The sequence below is a fragment of the Purpureocillium takamizusanense genome, chromosome 7 (genome assembly GCF_022605165.1).
Source record: "Purpureocillium takamizusanense chromosome 7, complete sequence".
Lineage (NCBI taxonomy): Eukaryota > Fungi > Ascomycota > Sordariomycetes > Hypocreales > Ophiocordycipitaceae > Purpureocillium > Purpureocillium takamizusanense.
Genome location: NC_063074.1, coordinates 41121 through 64962, shown reverse-complemented (window position 1 = coordinate 64962; position 23842 = coordinate 41121). Strand labels below are relative to the sequence as shown.

Here is a 23842-nt window from a genome sequence, read left to right as displayed (position 1 = left end):
TGTCAACTGTCTGAACATCATGTGCTGACTTAGCCAAATCGACAATTGCCCGTTTCGGCTGGCGGTGCCCTTGCCAGCGCACAATAGGGCCCCACAAGCCGCGGGCGTCACCATTGGTGGGTCGACCAGGGTCTAGCTCGTCACCCCGCGCAACCACGCCATTGCAGTTAGATCAGCACAGCACCTCAGCGTTTGGAGGAGCAGCGACGACCCAGCACCACCTGCCTCCAGCTGTCGGCTGGCGGGATTCGTCATACGTCTCACAGGCGCAGCCGGAAAACATCTTCCCCTGAAGATATTTTGCATCTGTTTCTCAGACTTGGCAAACTACACCGCGATTCCTCCCCCTCCTCCTCTGGAATCGGCACATTCCGACGTAAACTTTGGAAACGGGACGCCAGCGGGTCTATCCGTGTCCAAACACTACATTACTTAGTTCCACAAACAGCGGCCACGCCCATCCTCGATCGCACGGCGTCGACGCGGCCGCATTCCAACGAGACCGACTCCGAGCCGCATTCCAGTCGGCGAGCCACTCGGACCATCAGCTCTACGGGGAGACGCACCGAATCAATCAATATTCCCCGTCGCGAACAGTATCCCAAGAATAGGCCGGGCTGAAACACAACCGGCCAAGTCGTCGCCGTCATGGCGCCGACTCCCGACGAGCTCTCGGCGCCCGGCGCCGCGAGCTACGACTCCAACACGATGAGCGTCGGTGATGGCACATGGGATTTCACCAAGAACAGCTTCCTGCTGCCCAACTTACAAGGGCTCAACTTTGACACCATGCGGTATAACGGTTAGTCGGGCGCCCAAGAACCCATTGCTGCTGCTTGTCTGCCCGCGTCACAAACCCCAGACCTAACCCTCCTCTCAGGCATGGCAAACAGATTCAGAACCCTGGACCAGTACCACCGCATTGTTCTTGCGCACGGCATCATGGCAGCTATTGTCTTCCTCCTCCTCGTTCCCGTGTCCGTCATGATGGCGCGCTTCTACTCGAGTCGACCGGGCTACGCAATCGCGTATCACGCGCAGATACATGTCTTTGCCGGCTTGATGGTCCTCGTTGTCTTCATCCTGGGATTCTTCGCCGTCGGCCCAGAGCGCAACCTGACCAACCCACACCATGGCATCGGCGTGGCCATTTTCGTCATGTTCATCCTCCAACTCATCGGCGGCCGACTCGTGCGCCATATCACCAAGCTCCGATCGCTTCGCATCATGATTCATCAATGGTCTGGGCGTGCCATTGCCCTCCTCGGCATCGTCCAGGTGCCTTTGGGCCTTACCCTCTACGGCTCACCCAAATATCTTTTCATCCTTTATACGCTGTGGATGACCTTTCTTCTCATCGTCTACTTCATCCTCAGCTGGAGGTCCGCGGGTCGCCGCGAGCTTTACATGGGTGGGGCCAGGTCTGAAGGGGGTCGAATTCGCATCACAGAGTCCGAATTCTTCTCCGATGCCGACCCCAAGCATCACAAGGGCGGATGGTCGAAGTGGCTAGGGCCTCTGGCTGCTGGTGCCGGCATCTGGGCTTTGCTGCGAGGACGCAAGAAGGATCGGGAGCGCGCCCGCTCACGCAGTCGGAGCAGATCGCGATCTTCATTCAGCCGCAGCCGAGCACCAGAGGTCATGTCTTCGCGGCGCGGCTCCGGTACGTATTTGACAGAGAAGTACTCGGAGCTTCCACCCGAGAAGGGTGGCGGTGGCGGCTTCATGAAGGTCCTGGGTGGTGCAGCAGCAGCCATTGGGGCGGGAAAACTCGTATCGGGGTTCATGAACCGGCGTCGCGACAGGCGCGACGAAGAATATTCGGCTGTTTCTACCGAGACACCCGGACGATATCGATCAAGACGAGGCGGACCCACGATGACAGAGCTGAGCAGTGAGGTCACCGACGACTACACGAGGGACCCACGAGACGCTACGCAAACGTCTCTTTTGCCCCCTTCGGCGAACCGAGGCGGCATGGCAGCGGGCATGGCGGCTGCCCGAAGCGCGGTTGACAGCAGAGACCCCCGACGACCCACGACGCCCCGACCAATGCACGCACGCGGGCCATCGGGTCACGACTTCGAGGATTCGGATTATTCATCCTATGTGAGCCCATCGCGCCGCCCAGTTGACGGCGGCAGGGGAGGCGGTGGTGGGCTCGCCAAGGGTATCCTTTCGGGACTCGGCATGGGCTGGTTTGCCAAGAAGATGGCGGATAGGCGGACGAAGAAGCAGGAGGACAGGATGCGGGAAGAGGAAGACATGCGCTCGGGAACCCAGGTCTCTCGCTTCACCGGTGATGGGCACCCGTCACCTACGAGGAAGAGTTCACGTCGTCCCGCACCCGTTAGACGACCAACCGGGTACGCCAGAGGAGGAACCGAGATCTCCGAGACCACCGAGTCATCATTGGATTCGCGACCTGCTGCTGGAACGTACGGGGCGCCTATGCCATCAGCTGGCGGATTTCCACCGGCGCCTTCCGGAGGCCCAGGTAACCATTCCAGGCCGCGGATGGACCCAGTGTCGATGCCTCCGATGCCCCCAGACCCGCACGGGGTCTTGCACTCAGAGGCAGAGGGTTCGTTGCTGTCGTCCGTAGGGGGCAGTCGTTCACCGCAACGAGGAGCATCACCTCGTCGAAGGAATGAAGGTGAAAGAGCCGCGGCGGCGGCAGCAGCTCGAGCTGGGAGCCTCGCGGCAGACGAAGGGCACCAGTACCGTGATGAACGGGATAGATATGGCTCACAACAAAGCCAGCCGGTCAGCGTCAAGCTGAAGGTGCACGACGATCGCGACAGGAACGTGACGTTGCGGCGACTGACTGAGGAGGAAGCTGCGGCTGCTCGCGGCCCAAGAAGCCGCGGAGACTCGGAGAGCAGCCTTTCTGGACTTGAATCGCCAAGCTACGGAAGAAGCTATCGGAGAGATTCGAGCCAGAGAAGAATGGAGCGCGCAGCGGAGCGAGCGGCGGAGCGGAGGGCCGCGGCAGCAGCAGCGTCTGACGACAAACTGGCACCTCTCTCGCCGCCGAACCCGGCTTTCGCAAAAGGCGGCAGGAGGGCCAAGGACTCTGCGTACTACTCTGGGCAGCCCGGTCCGTCGGGCACTGCGCCAGTCGCCGGGCAAACTGTGTCGAGCTTGGGCAGCCCGGAGAGCCATGGTACCTGGAGCGCGATGAGCATGTCCCCAGGCGGACCGGACAAGGGTCCCGAGTCTGTGGCCGCCGAGGATAGGAGACGCCGACGAAGACAAGAAAGGCGAGCGGCGAGCAGCACGACGCGGCCGTCAGGGGTGGACATGTTTGACTAGCCATTTGGGTTGGGATAATGGGAGCAAGCCGACGAGCAGCGGCAGGCATCTACCGCCGTTGGATTCGCCGAGCTCGAGGTTGCGCATGACGGCTTGGCGTTTGAGGTGATGTTTTTGCGAAGGACGGCTCTGTGACGACCAGATGTATATACATCACAGCACGACATCAGAGGGGTAAGGTGGAACTGGGACGGGACGGTCGGGAGGTTTATGATGCGAACGAGGATGACTATGTATGGACGCGACAAAAGTGTACAATTGAACGGAAGTGACGATCTCAAGACGCGAAGCGACCCATGTCTGTGACTTTGCGGCGGTACCTGCCATGCTTATTGTGCGCGCCCTGAAGGCGATTCAATGTTATGTTTGTGCTGGCGCAGAGAGGGAGAGGCGTCACAGAGGTTCTCAGTCCCAACCAAAAAAAAAAACCATTGACGTGCAAGCCATCTCCCCCACTCTCCCTCGCTGGACCAAGCTTCTCCAAAGGCCAGCAGGTCCACAGGCCACACAAACTTCTAGCCAGCGACACTTGCGTCTTGCCAACACGCTCTTTTCTCCCAAGCACTCCCTTCTCTTCCATTGTTTCGACACATTTCCCAACCGTTTCCTTCGTCTGCGAGCCCCAGAGCGACCAATGGCTCTGGGCTCGACCGCCACACACCGATAAACGATGCCGCCGCGCAACAGCCCCAAGCCCAAGGGCAAGACGCGAGACTCGACGACGCCGCAAGCACCGCCCGCCGCAGAATACAATGCCATAGCCGAGCAATGGACCAGGGCGAAGCGAGCCAAGGAAGACGCCGACGCCGACGCCGACGCCGACGCCGACGCCGCAGCCGCCGCGCTTCCGACAGAGCGGGATCGGGCCCCCGCCCTGGAAACGCGCCGCGAGGAGCTCAACCAGCAGCGACGCAAGTCGTACGAGCGGCGCTGGCGCTGGACCGTCGCCTTCTGGGTCTGGCTGCTGGCGATACACGCGGTTGGCGTCTGGCTCTTCACCGGCGGCTTCCTCCTGACGCGGCTGGTGCTCGAGGACAAGTCCAGCTGCGCCGAGCCGCCCATCGACAGCAAGCTGGCGCCGCTCAGCGCCGACGGCGGATGCTGGCACCCAAAGACGTTTGACCGAGCCGTCGTCGTCGTCATCGATGCCCTGCGATACGACTTTACGGTCCCCGAGCGCGACGCGAGCAAGACGCACGAGTTCCACAACGCGTTCCCCTTCCTCTACGAGGCGGCCGTGGCGTCGCCGCGAAACGCGTTCTTGCGGCCCTTCATCGCCGACCCGCCGACGACGACGCTGCAGCGACTCAAGGGCCTGACCACGGGGACGCTGCCGACCTTTATCGACGCGGGAAGCAACTTTGCGGGCACGGCCATTGACGAGGACAACCTGCTCCTGCAGCTGCGTGGCTCGGGCAAGAAGATTGCGCATCTGGGAGACGATACGTGGTGGGTATTGTTCCCGGACTACTTTGAGCCCAACATCTCCAAGGCGTACGACAGCTTCAACGTCTGGGACCTGCACACCGTCGACAATGGCGTCATCGACAACATTTTCCCGCTGATGGAGTCCAGGGCCAAGGGCGACTGGGACTTGCTCATCGGCCACTGCCTGGGTGTGGACCACGCCGGACACAGGTACGGACCGGACCATCCCGCCATGAACGCCAAGCTGCGACAGATGGACGACTTCGTCCGCAAGCTCGTCGCGTCCATGGACGACGACACGCTTTTGGTGGTCATGGGCGATCATGGCATGGACGGCAAGGGAGATCACGGTGGGGAGAGCGACGATGAGGTCGAAGCCGCGCTGTGGATGTATTCGAAGAGGCCCGTCTTTGGCCGGACGCTCCCCGAGTATGCGGCGCCCCCGGCCACGGCCAAGACCCGTCCCGTCAACCAGATCGACCTTGTCCCGACGCTGGCTCTCCTGCTCGGCATCCCGATCCCGTACAACAGCCTGGGTCACCCGATCGAGGAGGCCTTTGCGGGCCCGAAGGGCAATGACTGGGCCAACCTGGCCGCCGTCTCGCGCATGGCGTCCGCTGGCATCGAACGGTATCAAAAGAAGTACTTTGACGCCCGCGGCATCGCGCAGGGCTCCGCCCCTGGGTCTCCATCTGCGCTGTGGACAGACGCCAACGTCGGCGGCATGTCCCCCAAGGACACGTACGGCGCGTTTGTCAGGTTTCAGGAAGAGACGCTGCGCGTGTGCAAGGACCTGTGGGCGCGGTTCGACGTCCCGCGCATGGTTGCTGGCGTCGTCGTCACCGCGGCCGGCGTGCTGCTGCTCGTCATGTACGCCTCTCGAAGCGACGACGTCGAATACATTGTCATGAACGACGTGGAGCTTGACTACGCCGAGAAACAGCTCGAGCTGATGGACTTCAAGGGCAAGGCCGAGCCTCACGTCGACCAATACTACCATCGGGACATGCTGCGTGGCCTGTGGAGTGCTCGCTTCCTCCTCATTGTCGGCACGCTCATCTTCGCGGCTGTGTACCGTCAGCAGCCGATGGACGGGCTCGCGGCGCTCGTCATGCTCCTTATGCTGACCTCGGTTGGGTCGTCCATACACGACTGCGGCAAGACGCTCACCAACCTCGTGCCGCGCAACTTCTGGGGCTGGCTGTCGGTAATCTTTACCGTCAGCCACTCGATAGGGTTTGCGTCCAACTCGTACACAATCTGGGAGGATTCGATTCTCCTCTTTTTCATCGCCACATTCGGCGTGGCCTCCATAATCGCCTCGTTCCGCATCGAGTCCAAGGTGGACCGCACCATGGCCATCTATCACTCGATAGCCTTCGTCGTTCTGGGCCGACTGGCCTCCTACTCCAAGCTCTGCCGGGAGGAGCAGATGCCGTACTGCACCTCGACCTACTACGCCTCCGTCACATCCTCCACCTCTGCAACCTGGCAGCTCGCCATTCCTTTCCTTGTCTTCATTGCCCTCCCTACCATCATCAAATCTTTCCTCGTGCCGACACGGTCGTATGAGGGCTTGGCGCCGACGTGGATTGGGTACGTCTTCCGCGTCGGGCTCTTGATGTCGGCGCTGTACTGGGTCGTCGATGCCGCCGACAACGGCGATTGGCTTGCCGGCAAGCTCCCCGAGAAGACGCTCAAGACCATCGGCGTCTACACGGCCCAGCTGGGCTTGGCCCTCGCACTCGTTGCCGGCACCACCGCGTTTGTGTGGTCGCCGCCCTGCGTCTCGATCGTGTCGACGACTTCGCGGACGGGCCAGGCGCGCGTCGCCATCCTGGGGTACGCCAACGCCCTCGGCGCGCGGTACCTCATGCTGCCCCTCAACATCCTCGGCGCGTGCCTCCTCCTGTCCAAGCCCATGGGCTCGGGGGCCCTCACGCTCATGCTCTGGCAGGTGCTGTCGCTCGTCGAGGTGCTCGACCTCAACGGCCTCAAGACGGAGACCATCGGCCCCGTCATGCTCGCCGTGCTGGGCAACTTTTACTTCTTCAAGACGGGCCACCAGGCGGTGCTGTCGAGCATCCAGTGGGACAGCGCCTTCATCCCGCTCTTCGGCGTCCGCTACCCGTGGACGCCGCTCGTCGTGGCGCTCAACACGTTCGCGGGGCAGATCGTCGCGGCGGCGTGCGTGCCGCTCGTCGCGCTGTGGAAAACGGGGCCCAAGCAGAGGGGCGTGCTCGAGACGGTGGCGCGCGCGGCGGGCGTCTTCGTCGCCTACTTTGCCGTCGAAGCCCTCGCCACCATGTGCTGGGCCGGCTGGCTGCGGCGTCACCTCATGCTGTACCGCGTCTTCAACCCGAGGTTCATGCTCGCGGCGGTGCTTCTCCTGGTGCTCGACCTCGTGGTCCTCGCGGTGACGCTGACGGGCGTGCGGAGCAACACGCTGTCCATCAGTGAGGTGTTTGGTTGGGCGGATTAGCAGCAGATAAGACCGAGTTTCTGTTACGCGTCCCCCCCCCCTTTTCTCTCCTGGTGTCTAGAATTTCGCGCATATAAAGCCGTGTTGTATTTTTTTTCTTCCTTGGCGTTGTGGAGCGATAGTGTGCGTGTGTGATTTGGGATGAGGCGGGCGGCGAGCGCTGTCGGGGCTGCTACTGGTTTGGAATGAGAGAGGGGAGAAGGAGGGGGAGGCATGCATGCTGTGTATCTATCGCTCTGACGGATTATCTGGATATATCCAACCCGCCTTGCGCCATGACAATAACCGAGTCCCATGACAATGTCTGCTTCGCCAAGCCACGCCGCCTCTGTCAGTCCGAGTATGTATATCTCTGTATATATATAAATACATAAAAGGGCATGTCAGTCAGTCAGTCCATCGTCTCCATCTCCGCCGTGCCCTTGACCGCCAGGCCCCCATCCGGGCCCTCCACCCACACGTCCCAGGAGGAGGAGGAGGAGGAGGAGCCGGGGCCGGCGGCGGCGGGCCGGCGCACGCACACCGTCATGGGCTCGTCGGCGTACAGCGGCGCGTAGTTTCTGTACGCGATGCGGCGCACGTTGCCGATGGCATCATCAGCACCAGCACCATCGCCACTGCCCCTGATGTCACCACCACCACCACCGCTGCCGCCAGTCTGCTCGGCCAGCACGCGCAGCATCAGCGCGAGCGAGAGCGGCCCGTGGACCAGCAGCCCGCGGTGGCCGTCGGTGTGTCGCGCGTACCCGGGGTCCAGGTGGATGGCGTGCGCGTTGAACGTCAGCGCGGAGAAGTGGAAGAGGTGCGTGGGCGTGGGCGTGAGGGACACGGCGTAGGTCGCGGGATGGGGGACTGTGAGGGCAGATGAGTTAGAAAACCGAAACACACTGAGCATACGCAGTTGAGGCCGTGGTACTGCGGGTATTGTTTTTGTTTACGTCCATACTTGACGCTTGACACTGCTCTCTCTCTCTCTCTCTGTCTTGTCTGTCCCGGTGCGATAGTATAGCATGCGGGGGGCTGGAGAGGGAGGAGAGCGCGTTCTGCGAGGGATGCGAGACAAGGCAGATCGGTGGAAAGGGGAGAAGGGGAAAGAGGGCAGGTGACAAGTCACGCACATTTAATCGGCCGGCGAGGCGTCGCCGCCGTCGCCGCCGCCGTCTTGCCCTCGTCGTTGCGCATAAACACCAACGTCCTCCGCTCCTGGATATCCCACGCACGTTCTCCAGCGGCAGCACCCTCGCCCTCGGCCTCCTCCTCCTGCTGCTGCTGCTGCGCGCCGCCGCCGCCGCCGCCGCCACCACTGCGATGATGGCCGACGCCGTACCGCCGCCACACGTCGACAAACACCTTCTCCGCGCCAGGCGGGCCCTTTACGTCGACGCTCTCGACGCGCTCCTCGCACGCCCACGCCCGCCCGTCGAGCAGCAGCCTCCTCCGCCACCCGGGCGCGAAGAGCACCTCGCCGCCGGCCCACATGCGGCGTGCGAACGGGGTGGCGCCCCCATCCGGCGGCGGCGGCACGTGGTCTGGGTCCGCGCCGTCGCCGCGGGCGAGGAGCGAGGGGGCCGTCTGGATGGGAAAGTAGACGAGGTGGTGGCCCTGCGGGAGGGGACGCGGGGGGTGCTGCTGGACGGCGGCGGTGGTGGTGGGCGGGCGCCATGGTGGTGACGATGATGATGAGGATGCTTTAGAGGATGATGGTGCCGTTTCTGCTGTACTGGGCGCGAGGAGGTCGGACAGTGTCGTCGTCAGGAGGTGCGACGGCATGGGCACGAGGTAGTCGGGTATGAACTTGGCCGGCCTGCGCGTCAGTTCGTCCACACCGGCCACGCTGTCGCTGCTGCGGCTGCTGCCGCCGTTTCTTCCCATCATCGTCGTCGTCGTCGTTCCGAGCCAGCGGCGACCCTTCTGCCTCGCAACGCGCCGCTGAGCCCGCTGCACGGTTTCGAGCCGGCGGCACGCACGACACGCCGTGCCGAAGAGCAGCAGCGCGAGCCCCGGGCGGTGGTGGCTCACGCCGCCCCCTTCCATGATGCTGACTGACTGACGAACTGGCTGGCTGGCCGGCTGGCTGGCTGGCTCGCTACGTACTAATTAGAATACTGGGTCGAACTTTTGACTAAATAAGGAGCTGGTCTTCGCACATATGACGCCAGGCCGGATGCTGCGTATGTAGGCTTTGGCTGGTGGTGTTCAGATGGCAGTTGAGCTGGTGGTGAGAAGGGAGGTTGGTGGCTGGCTGCTTGAGAAGTGGGGAATTCGAGCTCAAACTCCATACTCCCTCCACGCTCACCCAAACTACACACGCAATTTCATACTGCCGCAAACCTTGACTCAATTCGTCGGCACCACGCCCCATCACAACGCACCTGTGTCGAGCCACGATGAAGCCATCAAGGCTAAACACGATCCATGTCTAGCTGCGACTACTACTCCAAGAAATCATCCCCTCCCCTTCAAAGACGGGGCCGGGAGCTCGCGCCGTATTGCCCACCCGCCGTTGATCTTGTACTACATTACTACCCAGCCCGCCAACACTGGCGAGCCATTTTCATCCCGCTCTGACAACTTTTCCCATCCGTTGAAGCACCCAGATTGTCATTCATGTGCAGCCATTGAACCAAACTCAGGCCGCTCTTTGTCCACATGGCGGCCTCAATCTGCGCAATGGGGCCCTGTGTGTCGAACCGGACCAGCCCAGCTGATCATGACGCTCAGCAGTTTTGAGCGCGCCACCATGCCACTCGCTGGTCTCGACCATCATCGCATTCGGGTCGAAAAGCGAAGAGAGGTATTCTCCGCACGGAGCCGCTTATGACGTGAACTCGGTTGAAGAAACTGCATTGTTCTTGGCAGCCCAGGCCTGCAGGTCGCCCTTGAAACTCTTGAGGCCACCCGACAACGCGAATTGCGAGCTGATACCCTCAACGCGGTGGGTCGAGTTAATGTTCTTGACCAGCGTGAGCTGAAAGCATGTGGCCGAGCCCTGCCGGGAGATGATGGTCGAGTAGGCGAGGAAGTACTCCCAAATCTGCGGAGACTCTAGTTAGCGATGCACCCTCAGTACATACATGGAACAGAAACTTACGCGGAACCAGCGCTTGCCGTATTTGGCTTCGACCTTGTCGCGGTTCGCCATCCAGTTGCGATACCACCTCCAGAGGGTTGCCGAGTAGTGCACGCCGATGGTATCGATGCCCTTAATTTCGAAACCGGAGCCCTCGAGCTTGTCGACAACCCAACCAAGAGGAGTCGAGGCGTCGGCGCCGGGGAAGACGTACTTGTTCATGAAGAGACCCCAGATGAGATCCTCGTACTGCCAGGGCTTGCGCAGGCCAGCAATCTGAAGGAAAAAGACACCGTCGTCGTCCAGCATGTCGTAGACCTGAGTCAGGAAGCCCGAGAAGTGGCGGACACCGACATGCTCCGCCATCTCGAGGCAGGTGATCTTGTCGTAGCCACCCTCAGGGACGGGGATGTCGCGGTAGTCCATGCACAGAATCTTGCTCTGCTCCTCGGGTATGCCAACCTTGCGCATGGCGCTGTTGCCCCACGCAGTCTGGTTGCGGCCTAGAGTGACACCGGTGACGTGAGCACCGTAGTTCTCGCTGGCAAAGCGAGCCAGGGTGCCCCAGCCACAGCCGATATCCAGCATCTTTTCGTTGGCCTTGAGGCCAATCTTCTCGCACACAACGGCCAGCTTGTTGTCTTGGAGCTGCTCCAGGGTCTCCTCCTTGTCCGTGTCGGAGATGATGCCCGAGGTGTAAATCATGCGAGGACCGAGGAACCAGCCGTAGAAGTCGTCGCCGCGGTCGTAATGGTCACGGACCTGCTCCTCGTCTATGTTGCGAGCGTGTCAGCCAGGGAGAGGCAACGATCGACTCGTGCGGGAAGCAGAAGCCATGGCTCACCTTGGGAGCGGGTATGCATAATCAGCTCAGGGATCATGCCCAGTAGGAAGAAGCGAATGAGGCCAATGGTGAAGCGGAAGCTGGCCCAGTCATGGCGGTACTCGAGCACGTCCAGACAGTCGCCCTTGAAGTCAACATCGCCGTCAAAGTACATCTCGTGGAAGGTCTCCATGGGGATCTTGTGGAAGCCACGGTACTTGGCACGGTCGGCCTCCTTTTTGAAGTCGAGATAGAACTCGACGGGGCGACCAGGAAGCTTAGCCTTTTCATTGCGGCGAGGGCTGATGGAGGAGACGAGGAGCCAGTAGGCCGCCAGCAGTGGGAGGTCGAGGATGAGGGCGAAGAAGACGAAGGTCTTGCAGCCGCCGCCGATCTTCCATGTCACGTATAGGGGGACGCCGATGAGGACGGAGAAGAGGGCCTTGTTGTTGAAGCTGTCGGAGCCTGGACCATCGGCGGGCAGGGGCGCATTCTTGATGGACGGAGACTGCAGTGGCAGGGGGCGTTAGCATTGGCCGGATATGTCGCTGGAGATGGAAGCTGCGACGCCACCGCCCGGCGTAGGCGACATGGGAAGCGTGCAGTTGGAGATGGGGTAATGCTCAAGTAGCATACATGACATACCTTTGTGGTGCGGACGCCGCAGTCTTCCTCCTTGTCCAAGGAGGGGGGCGTGGCCTTGGGGGTCTCGACAAATTCGAACTCGCTGTCGCTGCCGTTGAGGCTCGTCGACTTGGACATGGTGACGGGGTGATGGACGGGCGTTGCAGACGGCCCCCAAACGTCGATTGACTAGTAATGTGAGTGGCAGGCCAGGTCGGCAGTACGAAGTTCCTGGTGGAGGAGGAAGACCAAGGAGGAGGAATGGGGAAACAGAGAACGCATCGGCGGGGGGAAAAGGGGTGGGGGGGGGGGGACCGACCGAGGCCGGGCCCTAAGGTTCTCAGGGGATCTTTTCAGGGGACCTTTTCATCAGTGGACCGCCACCTCCACGTGCGGAAACCGTTGAGCTTGGCCCTGGTGGCTGCTGCCAAAAACGGAACCTGACCCAGAAGGCAATGGAAGCTCGGGTTTTTCAACAAGCTTCAGATACCTGCAACTACAGTACCCGTGCTACTAGACAAGGTACTAGGTTACTAGTATTAAGGGCAGTGCAATTTGACAGAGCTTGCTTCTGCGATCCCCGTGGTGGTGCATGGGCAGGGCTTCAAGGTGCGCGGACCCCAAGGCTGTACTGTTCCTAGGCGGGGATGGATGGAAGCTCCCCTGGTCGACATGCCCGGGTTCGAGACTTTCCCATGCAGTGGTTGGGGCGCAGCTGGCGCCACTTCAGGTTCAGCCGCCGCCGCGCAGAGCGTCCACTGTTAGTGGCACCTGAGGTGCTAAAGGTACCTTACAGCTCAGGGGGTGCAGAACCTGGAGGAGCGGCGGGGCCCTGGAGAGCTTGACCTGGAAGCTTCGATCCGTAACATATCCATTCGTCCCTAATCAACATCGATGCCATGCTCCACCACTGCCGACCTCGGGCCCTGTAGGCATCGGACACTATCGCGTCACGACACCGGGTGCCATCGGTGTCGGCTGAAGGGTCCGCCCTTGCGCTGGCCTCTGAGCATCGTTACACTGCAACAGTCGTCTGCATGTGGCGGATGCTGATCCCACAGCACCGCAGAGGCGGCACGTTCCTCACGACAGCCTTGGAAAACATCCACTACCATCGAGGTCTCTAGCGCGCCACTTGCAGGCCACGACGTGTGCGTATGGCGCGGCAGCAGCATGGCTACTCCCACTCTGCTGCGCACACTGCGCCAGTGCACCACACACCGCTGTTGGCCGTCCATCCGTCCGTCATCGTGACGCCCCTCCATCGCGGCAGGCAGGCACAGGCCGCCCCAAAATAAGGTACTAAGGTACTTGGCCGGTTGTACTTCTTACTATCTAGCGCGCACCAGGGGTTCCATGGGATCGCCCCAGATGCTCATCACCTTGGCGGCGGCCAGCTCAGTCAGGCTTGAGCCGCTTGTCCCTGGAGGGTGGGTCGAGGCCTGAGCATCCACTCAACGGTTTCTAGCGCCCCTGTCTTGTCGCCATCCTGCACGGCATCAATCTAAATGGGGGGACGTTTGGCCGGACCGGGCTGGGCCCTGACAACTACTAAGTTAGTTACTACATACCTACCTTATACTCGCGGTGGGGCCGCGCCTGGAAAACCGTGGACCCGTCCGTGGCCATCAATTAGCCGAAACCAGTTCCATGACAGGACCCAATGCTCCATGACCATCGAGATGCTGGCTGTAAACGAGCATGTCGTCGTCGTCCTGGACTCTTGCCCAAGGTACCCTTGGATGCAGCATGTGTTCGGCAGGAGCCAGAGGCTGCAGCTGAAGAAAAGCCAGGTTGTGCGCTCAGGCCCATATATGATCGGTGCGCAAACCACATTGCAACGTATTTAACTCAGTTATGGGGCCACGTCGCCTTGCATTGGATCTCTATCTCATGGATACTGAGGCTTGCTGGTCTGCTTGAAATACTGTACAATGGCGCCACCCCGCTCCTGCTGCAGGTTGCATCGCAGGTTTGGATTTGGGACTCGAATGAGATGGCTAACCCCGTTGTGCAGGGACTTTGCATATTTCGTTTTATTCTAAATAAAATGGGTAAGGTACGTAGTCGCCTGCATTGCAGCGCCTGTTCGGCGACATGACATGTTCCATGGTGTCTGTGGCATGTGCTTTGTATGAATTCTCATGTCTTGCCCCAAAACGGGCCGTGCTTTTCGCCGCTCCTTCTCAACGGGGGCTCATTCGACAAGTAACTTGCTCGCCAGCGTGACAACATTCCCATCTACCAATTAACCAACTTAGATGCTGTATTCCAGACATGCGGATAAAGGGGTCCAGTTCGTGTATTCATGGGGTGTGGTGCCTGAGGCTCCCGCCAAATACGGTAGCATCCCAGATGCCTGTCTGCTTCGTGCTGTAGGTACGCCGAAATGCAGCAACAAAGGAAGGAGCGGACCAGACGTGGTTTCCCCAGATCTCCAGCAAGCCCAATCGTCTGCCACAATCAAAGGGAAGCCTAGGCCTTCTATTTCATAATTCAACCGTCGACTTCACCCTGCTTCTTCAATCCCGCCATGGCGGCCAAGCCCCTGCAGACGCCGCCTCTCCTCTATTGCATCCAGGAATTGATACTATGCGCTGTAACGAGAACAGACGTCCATCACAATCTCGCCTGCCTTCCTTGTAGCCGAATGCTCTGCACGTCAGCAGCCCTAGAGCTCGGGAACAATCAGTCGTCCCTTCTCGTGGTTTAACAGTCCTGAGCCTGCTCCGACAAGACAAATATGATGTCAATAACGACAACGCATGGTTCTCGTTTGATGCGAGTGTCTATCCAGGACACTTTGCATCGCCGTTGTCCTCCATCTAGTCCCGCAGGTGCCAAGGGCCGCCTCTTCTGGTCGTCAACAAACCTTTCGCTATAATGTCTTTGCCGCCACCGCAGGTAATATAGACGCACAATCTCGCGGATGTCCGCTGATAGCCCTGCAGAGAAACACTGTGGCCACGGCCTGTTCAGCCTGATGTGACCGACTCTTCGCCTGAACCTCAAAATCCGGAGGTTTGAAAAAACACAGCGTCGTCTCCCGGCCAGTTGTTCATGACTTTCTTCATTCCCCGACGCAATGGCATTGTCCGTTGTTTCAGTCGCAAGTATAGCATCGGAACGTGGCGAACAGCAAAGACCCAAAGCCAGCTCGTGGCCCGAACAAGGAAGCGGTGGTCCGGCTCACCACAATAGGAGTATGGCGAGCTCCGCGTTGGCAGCGACGTCACTTGCAAAACAACGGAAGCAAAGCAACAATTTGCAATGCAACATTGCGGCCGTCTCCTACCTACATGTTAGGTTCGAACGAATCCGATACTAGCAGTCACTCAGGGTGTTTGATTGGGTTTTGCACTTCCCGATCACCCCTCCCCTGTCCACGTTGGGGACTGGCGTGCTTCTCGCGTCCATTCGTCGGCAACAATAGGAGCGCGGAGAGCTCCCTTGGCCAACACACCGCAACTTCGAGCCAGAATGTACTCGGTGCTGGGAGACAGACGACTATCGAGTCCAACTGCGTTTGATCCGGAAACGTTTCCTAAGCCTTGTCGATGTGAAGAGCCGGCCAATGGCAGCAAGGTGTCAATCTGATTACACACGCCCGCCTTTGACGCACAATCAACGCAGGAGCGTTTTGATGGGTTGGCACCAGCTGCCGCCATCATGTTCGCCTAGTGTCTCCAGTGTGCCGGGTCTGCCGATCAAATGTGGCCACTTCTGACGACCATCCCGCCCGGCGGAGTGGCATCTGGCTAGCGCACCGAACAATGGTGGATGTACCAGCCTCGAGACGACGCTCCGAGCCATTGGAACCGTGCATATCGGGCAATTTTCCATGATTGGATAGGTCTGCCCGCGTGCGTACCGCCAGCCGTGTCTGGCAAAAGCCGCCGGATGGTGTTCAGGGAGCGACCACTTCACGGGCGAGGTGGCGTTGGCGGTGGTTTGCCCCGGCAATCAGCAAGGTGTCATCGAAGCGGTCACGCTCCCACGCGTTCATGTATAGCGGACAGCGTTATTGCAGCCAGCGCCACCTTATCAACAACTCAGAGCTTGAGCACGCGCGTGATGCAGTCGAAAGGTATTGCGGCTGTCACCATTTTGGGTTATGCGGGAGGGCTGACGGTTCTCTAGTACTGACTGGTCGAAGGCGACTAATGGTAGGTGTGTCACTACAGGTCGGCCGATTTATTCTTCGGACTTCGCCTCATAAGCTTGTCGCGTCCTTCGAGCCCGACCCGGCCGTCGCATTTCTGCACCAACGGTTTTTGAGGCGATGCCATGACACCCACCCGGTGCGAGACATGCATGACAAGCGAAGATCCACGCATCAGCTGCACGTGAAGCCCGAGTCACTGGACTGGAGCTGACCCCAGCAAAAAGCCAAGGCACGGCTAAAGACGCGCGTGGCAATTTGGCGACTTGACCACGAGATCGGTGGCAGCGTTGGGGAAGCTACTGCCGTCTGTGGAGTCAAAATAGCCGCCTCACGGGTCTCGCCAGATCGGAGACAACGTGACTGACACACAATCGAACAATGCTCGCAACTGGGATCAGATCGTATCCGAGCGACTAGGAGTGTAGAGGCCTAGGCTGCGCCGCTAAAAAGCCCCCTCGCCCTCCGTTGAATGTGATACGCCGCTGCGCAGGGCGCCAATGGACTGATCTGCCGTTGCACGCGTCAACTGGTGCGGGCGCGCGTTGCAGCAACTCGGACACGTCGCAATTTCAGGGACACGCTGCTACCATGCGGTGGATGCATGTAAGCCGTCGAGATTTGGTCAGTCGCCCGTCAGAGCTGACGGGAAAAGTTCAGCATCGCGCCATGGGGGGAAACACGATGGCGGTGCTACGTACGTAGGACACAATGGACCACCGTGCCCACCTCGCCCCTGCTTGGGTACGGTCGGCCCAATCATTCAGCAAACCGCCTCGTTGAAAGCGTCGTCTGTCGGGCTTCGGCCACCCAAGCACAAGTCCGGCTTGGCCTATATGTGAGCGTTGGTGCCGCCACGCAGCAGAAACGCAACACACAGGTTCCCTTGGGGTAGCCCTTGCAGGCGCGCGGGCTGTGCATACACGTGGGTATCCTCTCTGGGGGCACGAGGTCCTGACGAATTTTTCTGACGTGCACTGTGCCACAAAGTTGACGAAGGGACGGCGCACAAAGGACGGTACACCATCTCGTCTGCTGAGATATCCTAAGGGCCGTGAAGCCGAGCACCTTGATGGGGCAGGAGAAGAGGAGGTGCACAGCGAGACCGACATCAAGGGCGAGTATGTTAGACGGGGTGACAGCCATTTGCCGACGGGGATTCCTTGATGAGCCGGCATCACCCATGCAAACGATCTCCCTTCGTTTCTTGGGATCAAGACCACGTGGAGTTGCAGAGAAAACGTCGGTAGACCTGGCGGAGAGGTACGTCTGGACTGCGTACGAGGCATTGGGGCCACGGCTGGCGGACCGGGCAGGCGGGGCGACGATGGCACGGATCTACGTTGCAAGTTACAACACCCATCACATCTGATCCTTCGTACGTGGACGGGGGTAGTGCCCCCGACCCCTCATTTCCTCCGGACAAACCGCCACGGTGTTCCTATTGACAAGACAGTGGGACCCCGTCTTAATAGTAGCCCAAGCCAGGTCGAGGCAAGTCAGCGAGTGTCCTGGAACCTTGTCTCTGTCGGGGAACAAGCAGGCACTGCCAGCGAGAGACATGGACAATCCTTCGGATCCAGCAGAAGCAACACTTCGACCTCTGCCGGCTAAAAGGGCCACTTGCCGCTGTCGGTTTTCAGCTGGCCCGGCCAGCTTCTAGAAGGGTAGCGCGAGACAAGGTTTGACCCGAGTATGCGCCATGTCGGGACAAACGGCGTCAATCCCTACGGCGTTCTCTCTCGCCGGCCGCTCGGGTGGGATGGCGGCGGTGAGCTTGCCTTTTCTTACACTGCACATGCAGCCAGGTCTTTGTCGGCGCAGGGCTGGCTGGCTGGCTGGCTCAGGGTGTCCGTCGCGTTGTTGGCCGCCAACCCACGCCGAGAGAATGACACGGAACTTGCCCTGGCTTCTGGATCCAGGGAGAGTGTGGGCTGCCTCGGGCCACGGGAGAACAATCTGTCTCTTCGCTCTTCCCCATCCTCGCGGGCCGATGTCGCCCGTGCCTTCGCGATGCGGCGCCAACTCCGTCAGTAAATACACTCCTGCCTCGCCGGCACACGCCCTACCCAGGACACACCCACCACCATCCACGACATACGTGCGTACGCACCCAGGTCCCGCACACCTCGCACCAGAGCACCGGACCAAACCATGGATACCCCAAAGGGGTCCGCCAGCAAGCAAGCCGCAAGTCCAAGCAGGCAATCAAGCAGACTTAGCCCAGCGGCCCCCTTCCCTTCTCGGCCAATGGACCAAATACCCCCATGGGCCCATACGGTGACTTGAGAAGCTGGAATGGGTCATCGCCTCATCATCTTCGCTCCTCGTTGCCCTGACCCTTTGTTGCCTCCATGATTTCTCATGTCTCCTATTTTCGTCTCTGCCCGCGGCACAGCTAACCACCCTCCCCCTCTCGCGGCAGTTGGTAGCTGGCGACTCCGAAACATGCGCCCTCCATCCCCGTCTCGTCCCCTGCCGCTCCACGTCCATTGACATCGATTTTCTGGCGGGAGGGAGGCGGACGGCCCCGGGCCGCGCGTGAGGCGCGATTACCTGGGCCGTGGATCCAGCGTCTTGGCCTCGCCTCCACGTATATATACTCTCGAGACACTGTTTTTCCGTGGATGCAATATCTTGTTGGGCGAAGGCGTACAGGTCAAGGTCCCGCGGCATTGTCAGCTTCCGTCTACTCCTCCAGTCAAAGACCCCGTGCTCTTGTACAACAGGGCCGCATTTTGAGGCACCAGCACCTTGTATAAGACGACAGACATGAGGGTCGCAACAGACAGGCACAGAGCACGCTCGCTCGCTATGTCTGAGTCCGTGGACTTGATTTCTGGCGACATTGATAACGATACGGCGGTCCGCTATATCTTCCTCGCCCGCCAGCCGATGCAGCTTAATCCACCAGGATTTCTCTATCTGTCCAACAAGAAATGTGCCCACGCTGCCACACATCAGTGTCCTTATCTGGCGGACTCCAACTCGACTCTTTGCACACCTTGTGCTGTGGCCGCTGCCAACGGACAGCCTTGCTCCTAGCTAGTCGACTTATACCCACACGACGATGTCAAGATACATGACTTTCCACACTTGCCAGACTTTCCTCGACTTCGCCAGCTTGACGCTTCGAGAGTCATTACTTCGCGCATACCTATCGATACGGACTAGCCAAAGTCCGCGCAGCTTTTCATGCATAGCTTGGCTCGAAGCGAAGCGTTGTTCCAGAGTCCAGTGGAAGCCGCCTTCCCATGGCAGGGAGGACCTCCCCGCGACTGTCGGCAACACTCGCCGCACGGTGCTCCTAAGCGTCAATGCAAGGATATCGTCGGCATTGTTTGCGAGGCTACGGCACACCACTTGTCGATGCCTCCGCCATATGGTGTGCACTTGTCTGGACAATGTGGCAAAGGTCGGGAGTTATTTGGCGAATGCATGCGCAATGACATTGCTTCACACCAACTAAAAGTTTAGGGCGCGAGTCCGGCAGAACACTTGCGCATTCGAGTTTTCTGTATGATGACACGCGGAGCCAGCACGAGCAGGACATCAAATGCCTTTCGACGCGGGATCTGCTATGATAATCTGGGTGGTTCACAATTACTTTACGCAGGGCAGCATAACACAGGCGTTTTAATTCCTTGCAAAACCTTCCTCTTATTCAAGCAGCGAGTAATGTCTCAAATTCGAGATACGACGACCTCGATATCCTTCTCAATCCTTTTTTCCCCGGCTTTGTCAGGACTTGATCACAAAAGGCTGTATATGAGGCAGACTGAACTCCTTTGGGAGGCGAATTCCCGACGAGAGCACGACAGCGGGCGTTCTAATGAGGACAAAGGCAACGCAGACCACCGTTGACTAACAGTACCACGACAGGTGGAGTGGATCTCGCTGTGGCCTTCAGCGCATATGATGCAAGCTGCAAGCAGACGGGCGTGCAGGAGGGCTCACGGCTCCAGGACTGGGATCGAGTCGTCATGCAGAAGGGGAAGCCCCGGTTCCTATAAACGACAAAATCCACCCTTCGCTCCATCATGCCGGCAGTTGTGAGGGCGGGGCAGGATGTGGGAGATACTACAAGGCCACGGGGCAAGCGCTCCAGTCAGGAACTGCACCCTCGGCGACTACTGAGCTGGGCCTGCGAGTCCGCCCTGGACAATCGCCCACCCTGGCGGATGGGACGAAACCTGCACGGCTGCAGGGTTGGGGGGTGGAGAGACAATCGATCGCATGTCTCGAGGCACGACACCGTCTGCCTCTGACCAGACGGAATCAACGCCGGGCCCCTGCATTTCGTCGCTACCGAGACGAGAGGCCGCTCGACGAAGCCGGGCGCCGCCGATCCTATGTCTGAAATTGCGACTGGTCTTTGACAGTTGGCACAGGAAGGCAGGGCGGGCGGGCGAGCAGCAAGGCTGATATGATGGCGTGTCTGAAGGAATCAACGGGTCTGAGGGGGTGGTGCGCGGGCGTGTGTGGAAAGATTCCAAGTACCGGGGAGCAATGACTGTGCCCCATAGAATAAGGCGCGGACGGGGCGAGACAGAAGAAAGCACTGCTGCATGATCTAGAACGGGGAAGAGAGGGAGAGGCTCGAAACCGCGGGACCTCACTCTACTCTTACCTGACAAGACGGACGGAGTCTGGCCGGCCGCCACCCGCTTATCAGACACCCACGCGCCTTTGTACGAGCACGCAGACACGCACACCGAGCGGTGTGACGCGCGGAAACACACCGACGAAGGCCAAGGCAGTCGGGGCGACGGAGGGACAAAACATGAGGACAGGCACGTGACTGGAGAGACGTGGAACACCCGACGTCCAGTCGCGATGGCCAGAGCGCGCAAGGCCAGCTGAAGGAAACGGATCGAAACTGAGACATGGCCCACGGCAAAAGCAAGCAGGCATGGGTTCATTCGCCTCGCCACTGGATGGACGGAGCCGCAACAACGTCATAATCAGTCGTTGTTGCGGAACAGCAGCACCACCTTGCAAACACGGGACGTTTGTGTATGCCTGATTTCCTGCTCGGATGGCCATCTTATTCACCATGTTGGCCAAGAAGAGTCAACAAGGATGTGGTGCAAGTGAACTGTCAGGACGGCGGACAGTAAAAGGAACTCGCCGCCCCCCCCCCCCCCCCCCCTGCACGGGCACGTTTCTTTCTCTACCTTTGCACTACATTTACGAAGTACGAAGGAAGAGCTCTGAAGCCGCCTCCACGTCACTATACACGTCAGGCCAGTCTAGACCCCAGACGAGCTCATTTCTGGAGTGTGCTCCCCCGTCAGCAGGAAAGCGAGTGAGAAAGCGAGAGAGGGGGAGGAAAGAGAGGCAAGCCATGCATGCACTTCGTATCACGGCAAATGAACAAGCGGGCCGGCCCCTTGCAATGCAACGATGCAGCCTTGGGTGCGTGCGTGATGGCTACTACTACAAGAGGCAGTGGCGCCCGAAACGCAGAACGACGAATGCTGATCCGGCTGGCGCTGAATGCTCATGTTGGGCGCCGGCCAGGGTTCGCGATTCCTCGGGCGAAACAGCACGTGTTTATTGTTTGGGTTCCTCGGTTCATTGGACGTGAGAATAGAAGCATAAGTCTTTGCGACCGACAAACGGGCTTTCCACAGAACGAATCGAAAGTGTCGATGGTTAATGAGGCATAAATGTTCGGGTTGGCGGGTTCCTTATCTCTTATCTTGACCTGGCACTTGCACTCTTCTTATCTCCTGTTGATGACGGAGATAAAAAGTCGAATGGCTGTATGAAGCCATCTTCGCCCTATCATTGGATCATGAAAAGAGAGCTATGCTCTGGTTGCCGGCCTCTAAAAGAAAAGCTAGCTGCAACGCGCTGTGCTTGAACAATTCCCACTCTGCGACTACTTATTTAACGTACTTGCATAGACGCCCAGGGTTGGTTGTAGGCCCGCAGCACGCCCCTTGCTTCTTACATGCCGCTTCCGTCGATCACCATCCACGAGACTGAAGCCTGAGCGCAAAGGCCTTTTGCGAAAAGACGCTGTTGCTGATTTGCCCATCAGGGTATTCAGCTTGTGCCGAGACCCCCAGTTGAGGCTTCTAGCATTCGATTGTCTGCTGGGATTGATCAAATGGCCTCCGCCCATGCCCGGGAAAAGGTCTCGACAAGGATGCGAGGAGTGTAGAAGGAGAAGGCGGAAGTGCGACGAAGAGAAACCCAACTGCGGACCCTGCAATGCATTTGGCAGGCCTTGCAACTACACCCTCCGGCTCATCTGGGGGGTGTCGGAGCATCGTAGACGCGCGGCTGTGGGACGATGGCGACTACCGATGACGGCTTTGACGGAGGGGACTGGTACGACGATGTCCAATATGCCTGCCGCCCATGGAGCTTGAGCTAATATAATACACTCACAAAACCAAGTCTCAGTATCCGACTGTGGAAATGAAAACCCCCCAGATGCCGCCGCCTCCTCCTCCTCCTCCTCCTCCTCCCACCAGCAGACCCTCTCCCTACCACAGCAACTACCCAACGGCGTGCCTCTGCCACCAAGGTACCGGGAGCTGTTGAGCTACTTCACAGAGAACATACTCGCGTCTCTGTCCTGCCATCCCGCGATACACGAGGATCTCTGCCGCGGGCTGATCCCGGTGGCTCTCGACTCCCCACACCTGCTATCCGCATGCCTCACGCTCGCCGCCGCGGGGTTCCTCTCGCGAGGCCTCTCCGAGATCGGCGGCGTCGAAATCTCCCGTGTGCTGGGCCACTTGCAGCACTCGGGGCTCGCGCTGCTGCGGTCGGCCTTGGACAGCGGCGGCGGGCAAGGGCAGCAGCGGCGCTCCTTCTCCGGCGAGACGCTGCTGGCGACGTGCCTCATCTGGTGCCTAGCCGACGTGTTTGCCTGCGGCCAGGGAGGGGGGAGTTTGCCGTCCTGGCGGATCCATCTGCAGGGCATCAAGGCGCTTATCGATGGCAACCGCAGCTATTGGGATTTCGGCACCGGTTCGGAGGGCGTGTCCCGCGCGTCCATGAGGCATCTCTACCTCTTGTACCTGTCGCTCCGGACGCTGCCGTACGTACCGTCGCCGCCGCCGCCGCCGACACTCGGTCACCCGGGCTCGTCGCGACAGGGGCGTCGAGAAACCGCGCTGGATCCTTCACACGCAGCGGATGGCATGTCACCCGTACGGACTAGCATCGACGGGTTTCTTGGCTACAGCGAAGAGCTGCTGCACGTCCTGCAGCAGGTCAACGCCATCTCGAGCCGCGTCGACGACGGCGCCGGCGTGGGTAACAACGATGGCAGCGCCGATAACGTGGAGGGCTCGATCATCTCACAGTCGGACATGCTCCTCGGGAAGCTCGCGGGCATGATCCGCCGGGACGCCAGCACGCCGCCCTCCGTCGCCTCCATCCGCACGGCGGCGCTCTCGGACCGGCACGGGCGCGAGTTCCTCCTCTGCCACCGCACGTTCCAGCAGGCGACGCTGGTGCACCTGTACCGGCGGCTGTACCGGCTGCCGTCGGGGTCGCGGCGCGTCCGGGCGGCGGTGGCGGAGATGGAGGCCACGGCGGGCGAGATGACGCAGGGGAGGCCGTGCCACGCGTGGGTCGCCATGGCGATGCCGCTCTTCACCATGGGCTGCGAGGCCTTCACCCCCGAGCAGAGGCGCCGCGTGCTCGACAAGGTGGACAGGTTCGAGGCGTGCCTGGGCTCGCTGCACGTGGGTGTCATACGCAGGGCGCTCGAGGATATCTGGAGGGCTAGGATGGCGCGGGGGGACGTGGACGGCCGCTTATGTGCCGGGCAGCTACTCGGTGAGCAAGCCAGCTCCATATCCTCTTCTCCTTGCTGCTCTAGAGCTCAACTCTCTGTGTCATCGAAGTTTCAAGCTAACTAATATGTTTCACGTAAGATACGCTACAGTATAACATTATATTATTTTAGCA

General features: G+C 59.9%; 6 protein-coding genes across 6 annotated transcripts; 4 read left to right on the top strand and 2 right to left on the bottom strand.

The window, feature by feature from the left end:
• The first annotated feature begins 183 nt into the window (after positions 1-183).
• On the top strand, positions 184-3597 carry JDV02_007333 (uncharacterized protein). Its single transcript, XM_047988817.1, has 2 exons — positions 184-802; positions 881-3597. The coding sequence occupies exons 1-2, from the start codon at positions 649-651 to the stop codon at positions 3313-3315; spliced, it is 2589 nt and encodes an 862-aa protein (XP_047844815.1). The 5' UTR covers positions 184-648; the 3' UTR covers positions 3316-3597.
• Positions 3598-3694: 97 nt separating this feature from the next.
• On the top strand, positions 3695-7758 carry GPI13 (mannose-ethanolamine phosphotransferase gpi13). The gene has a single exon (XM_047988816.1). The coding sequence runs from the start codon at positions 3986-3988 to the stop codon at positions 7223-7225; it is 3240 nt and encodes a 1079-aa protein (XP_047844814.1). The 5' UTR covers positions 3695-3985; the 3' UTR covers positions 7226-7758.
• JDV02_007331 (uncharacterized protein) lies at positions 7617-9259 on the bottom strand (the record flags this gene model as incomplete). The annotated part of the gene is made up of 2 exons (XM_047988815.1): positions 7617-8077; positions 8344-9259. The coding sequence occupies 2 exons, from the start codon at positions 9257-9259 to the stop codon at positions 7617-7619; spliced, it is 1377 nt and encodes a 458-aa protein (XP_047844813.1).
• Positions 9260-10040: 781 nt separating this feature from the next.
• MT2 (Sphingolipid C(9)-methyltransferase) lies at positions 10041-11880 on the bottom strand (the record flags this gene model as incomplete). The annotated part of the gene is made up of 4 exons (XM_047988814.1): positions 10041-10259; positions 10317-11068; positions 11140-11626; positions 11764-11880. The coding sequence occupies 4 exons, from the start codon at positions 11878-11880 to the stop codon at positions 10041-10043; spliced, it is 1575 nt and encodes a 524-aa protein (XP_047844812.1).
• Positions 11881-17599: 5719 nt separating this feature from the next.
• JDV02_007329 (uncharacterized protein) lies at positions 17600-17941 on the top strand (the record flags this gene model as incomplete). Its single annotated transcript, XM_047988813.1, has 1 exon — positions 17600-17941. The coding sequence occupies one exon, from the start codon at positions 17600-17602 to the stop codon at positions 17939-17941; it is 342 nt and encodes a 113-aa protein (XP_047844811.1).
• Positions 17942-21053: 3112 nt separating this feature from the next.
• Positions 21054-23819, top strand: JDV02_007328 (uncharacterized protein). Its single transcript, XM_047988812.1, has 2 exons — positions 21054-22246; positions 22316-23819. Exons 1-2 carry the CDS (start codon positions 22036-22038, stop codon positions 23791-23793), a joined length of 1689 nt encoding a protein of 562 aa, XP_047844810.1. The 5' UTR covers positions 21054-22035; the 3' UTR covers positions 23794-23819.
• Positions 23820-23842: the final 23 nt, after the last annotated feature.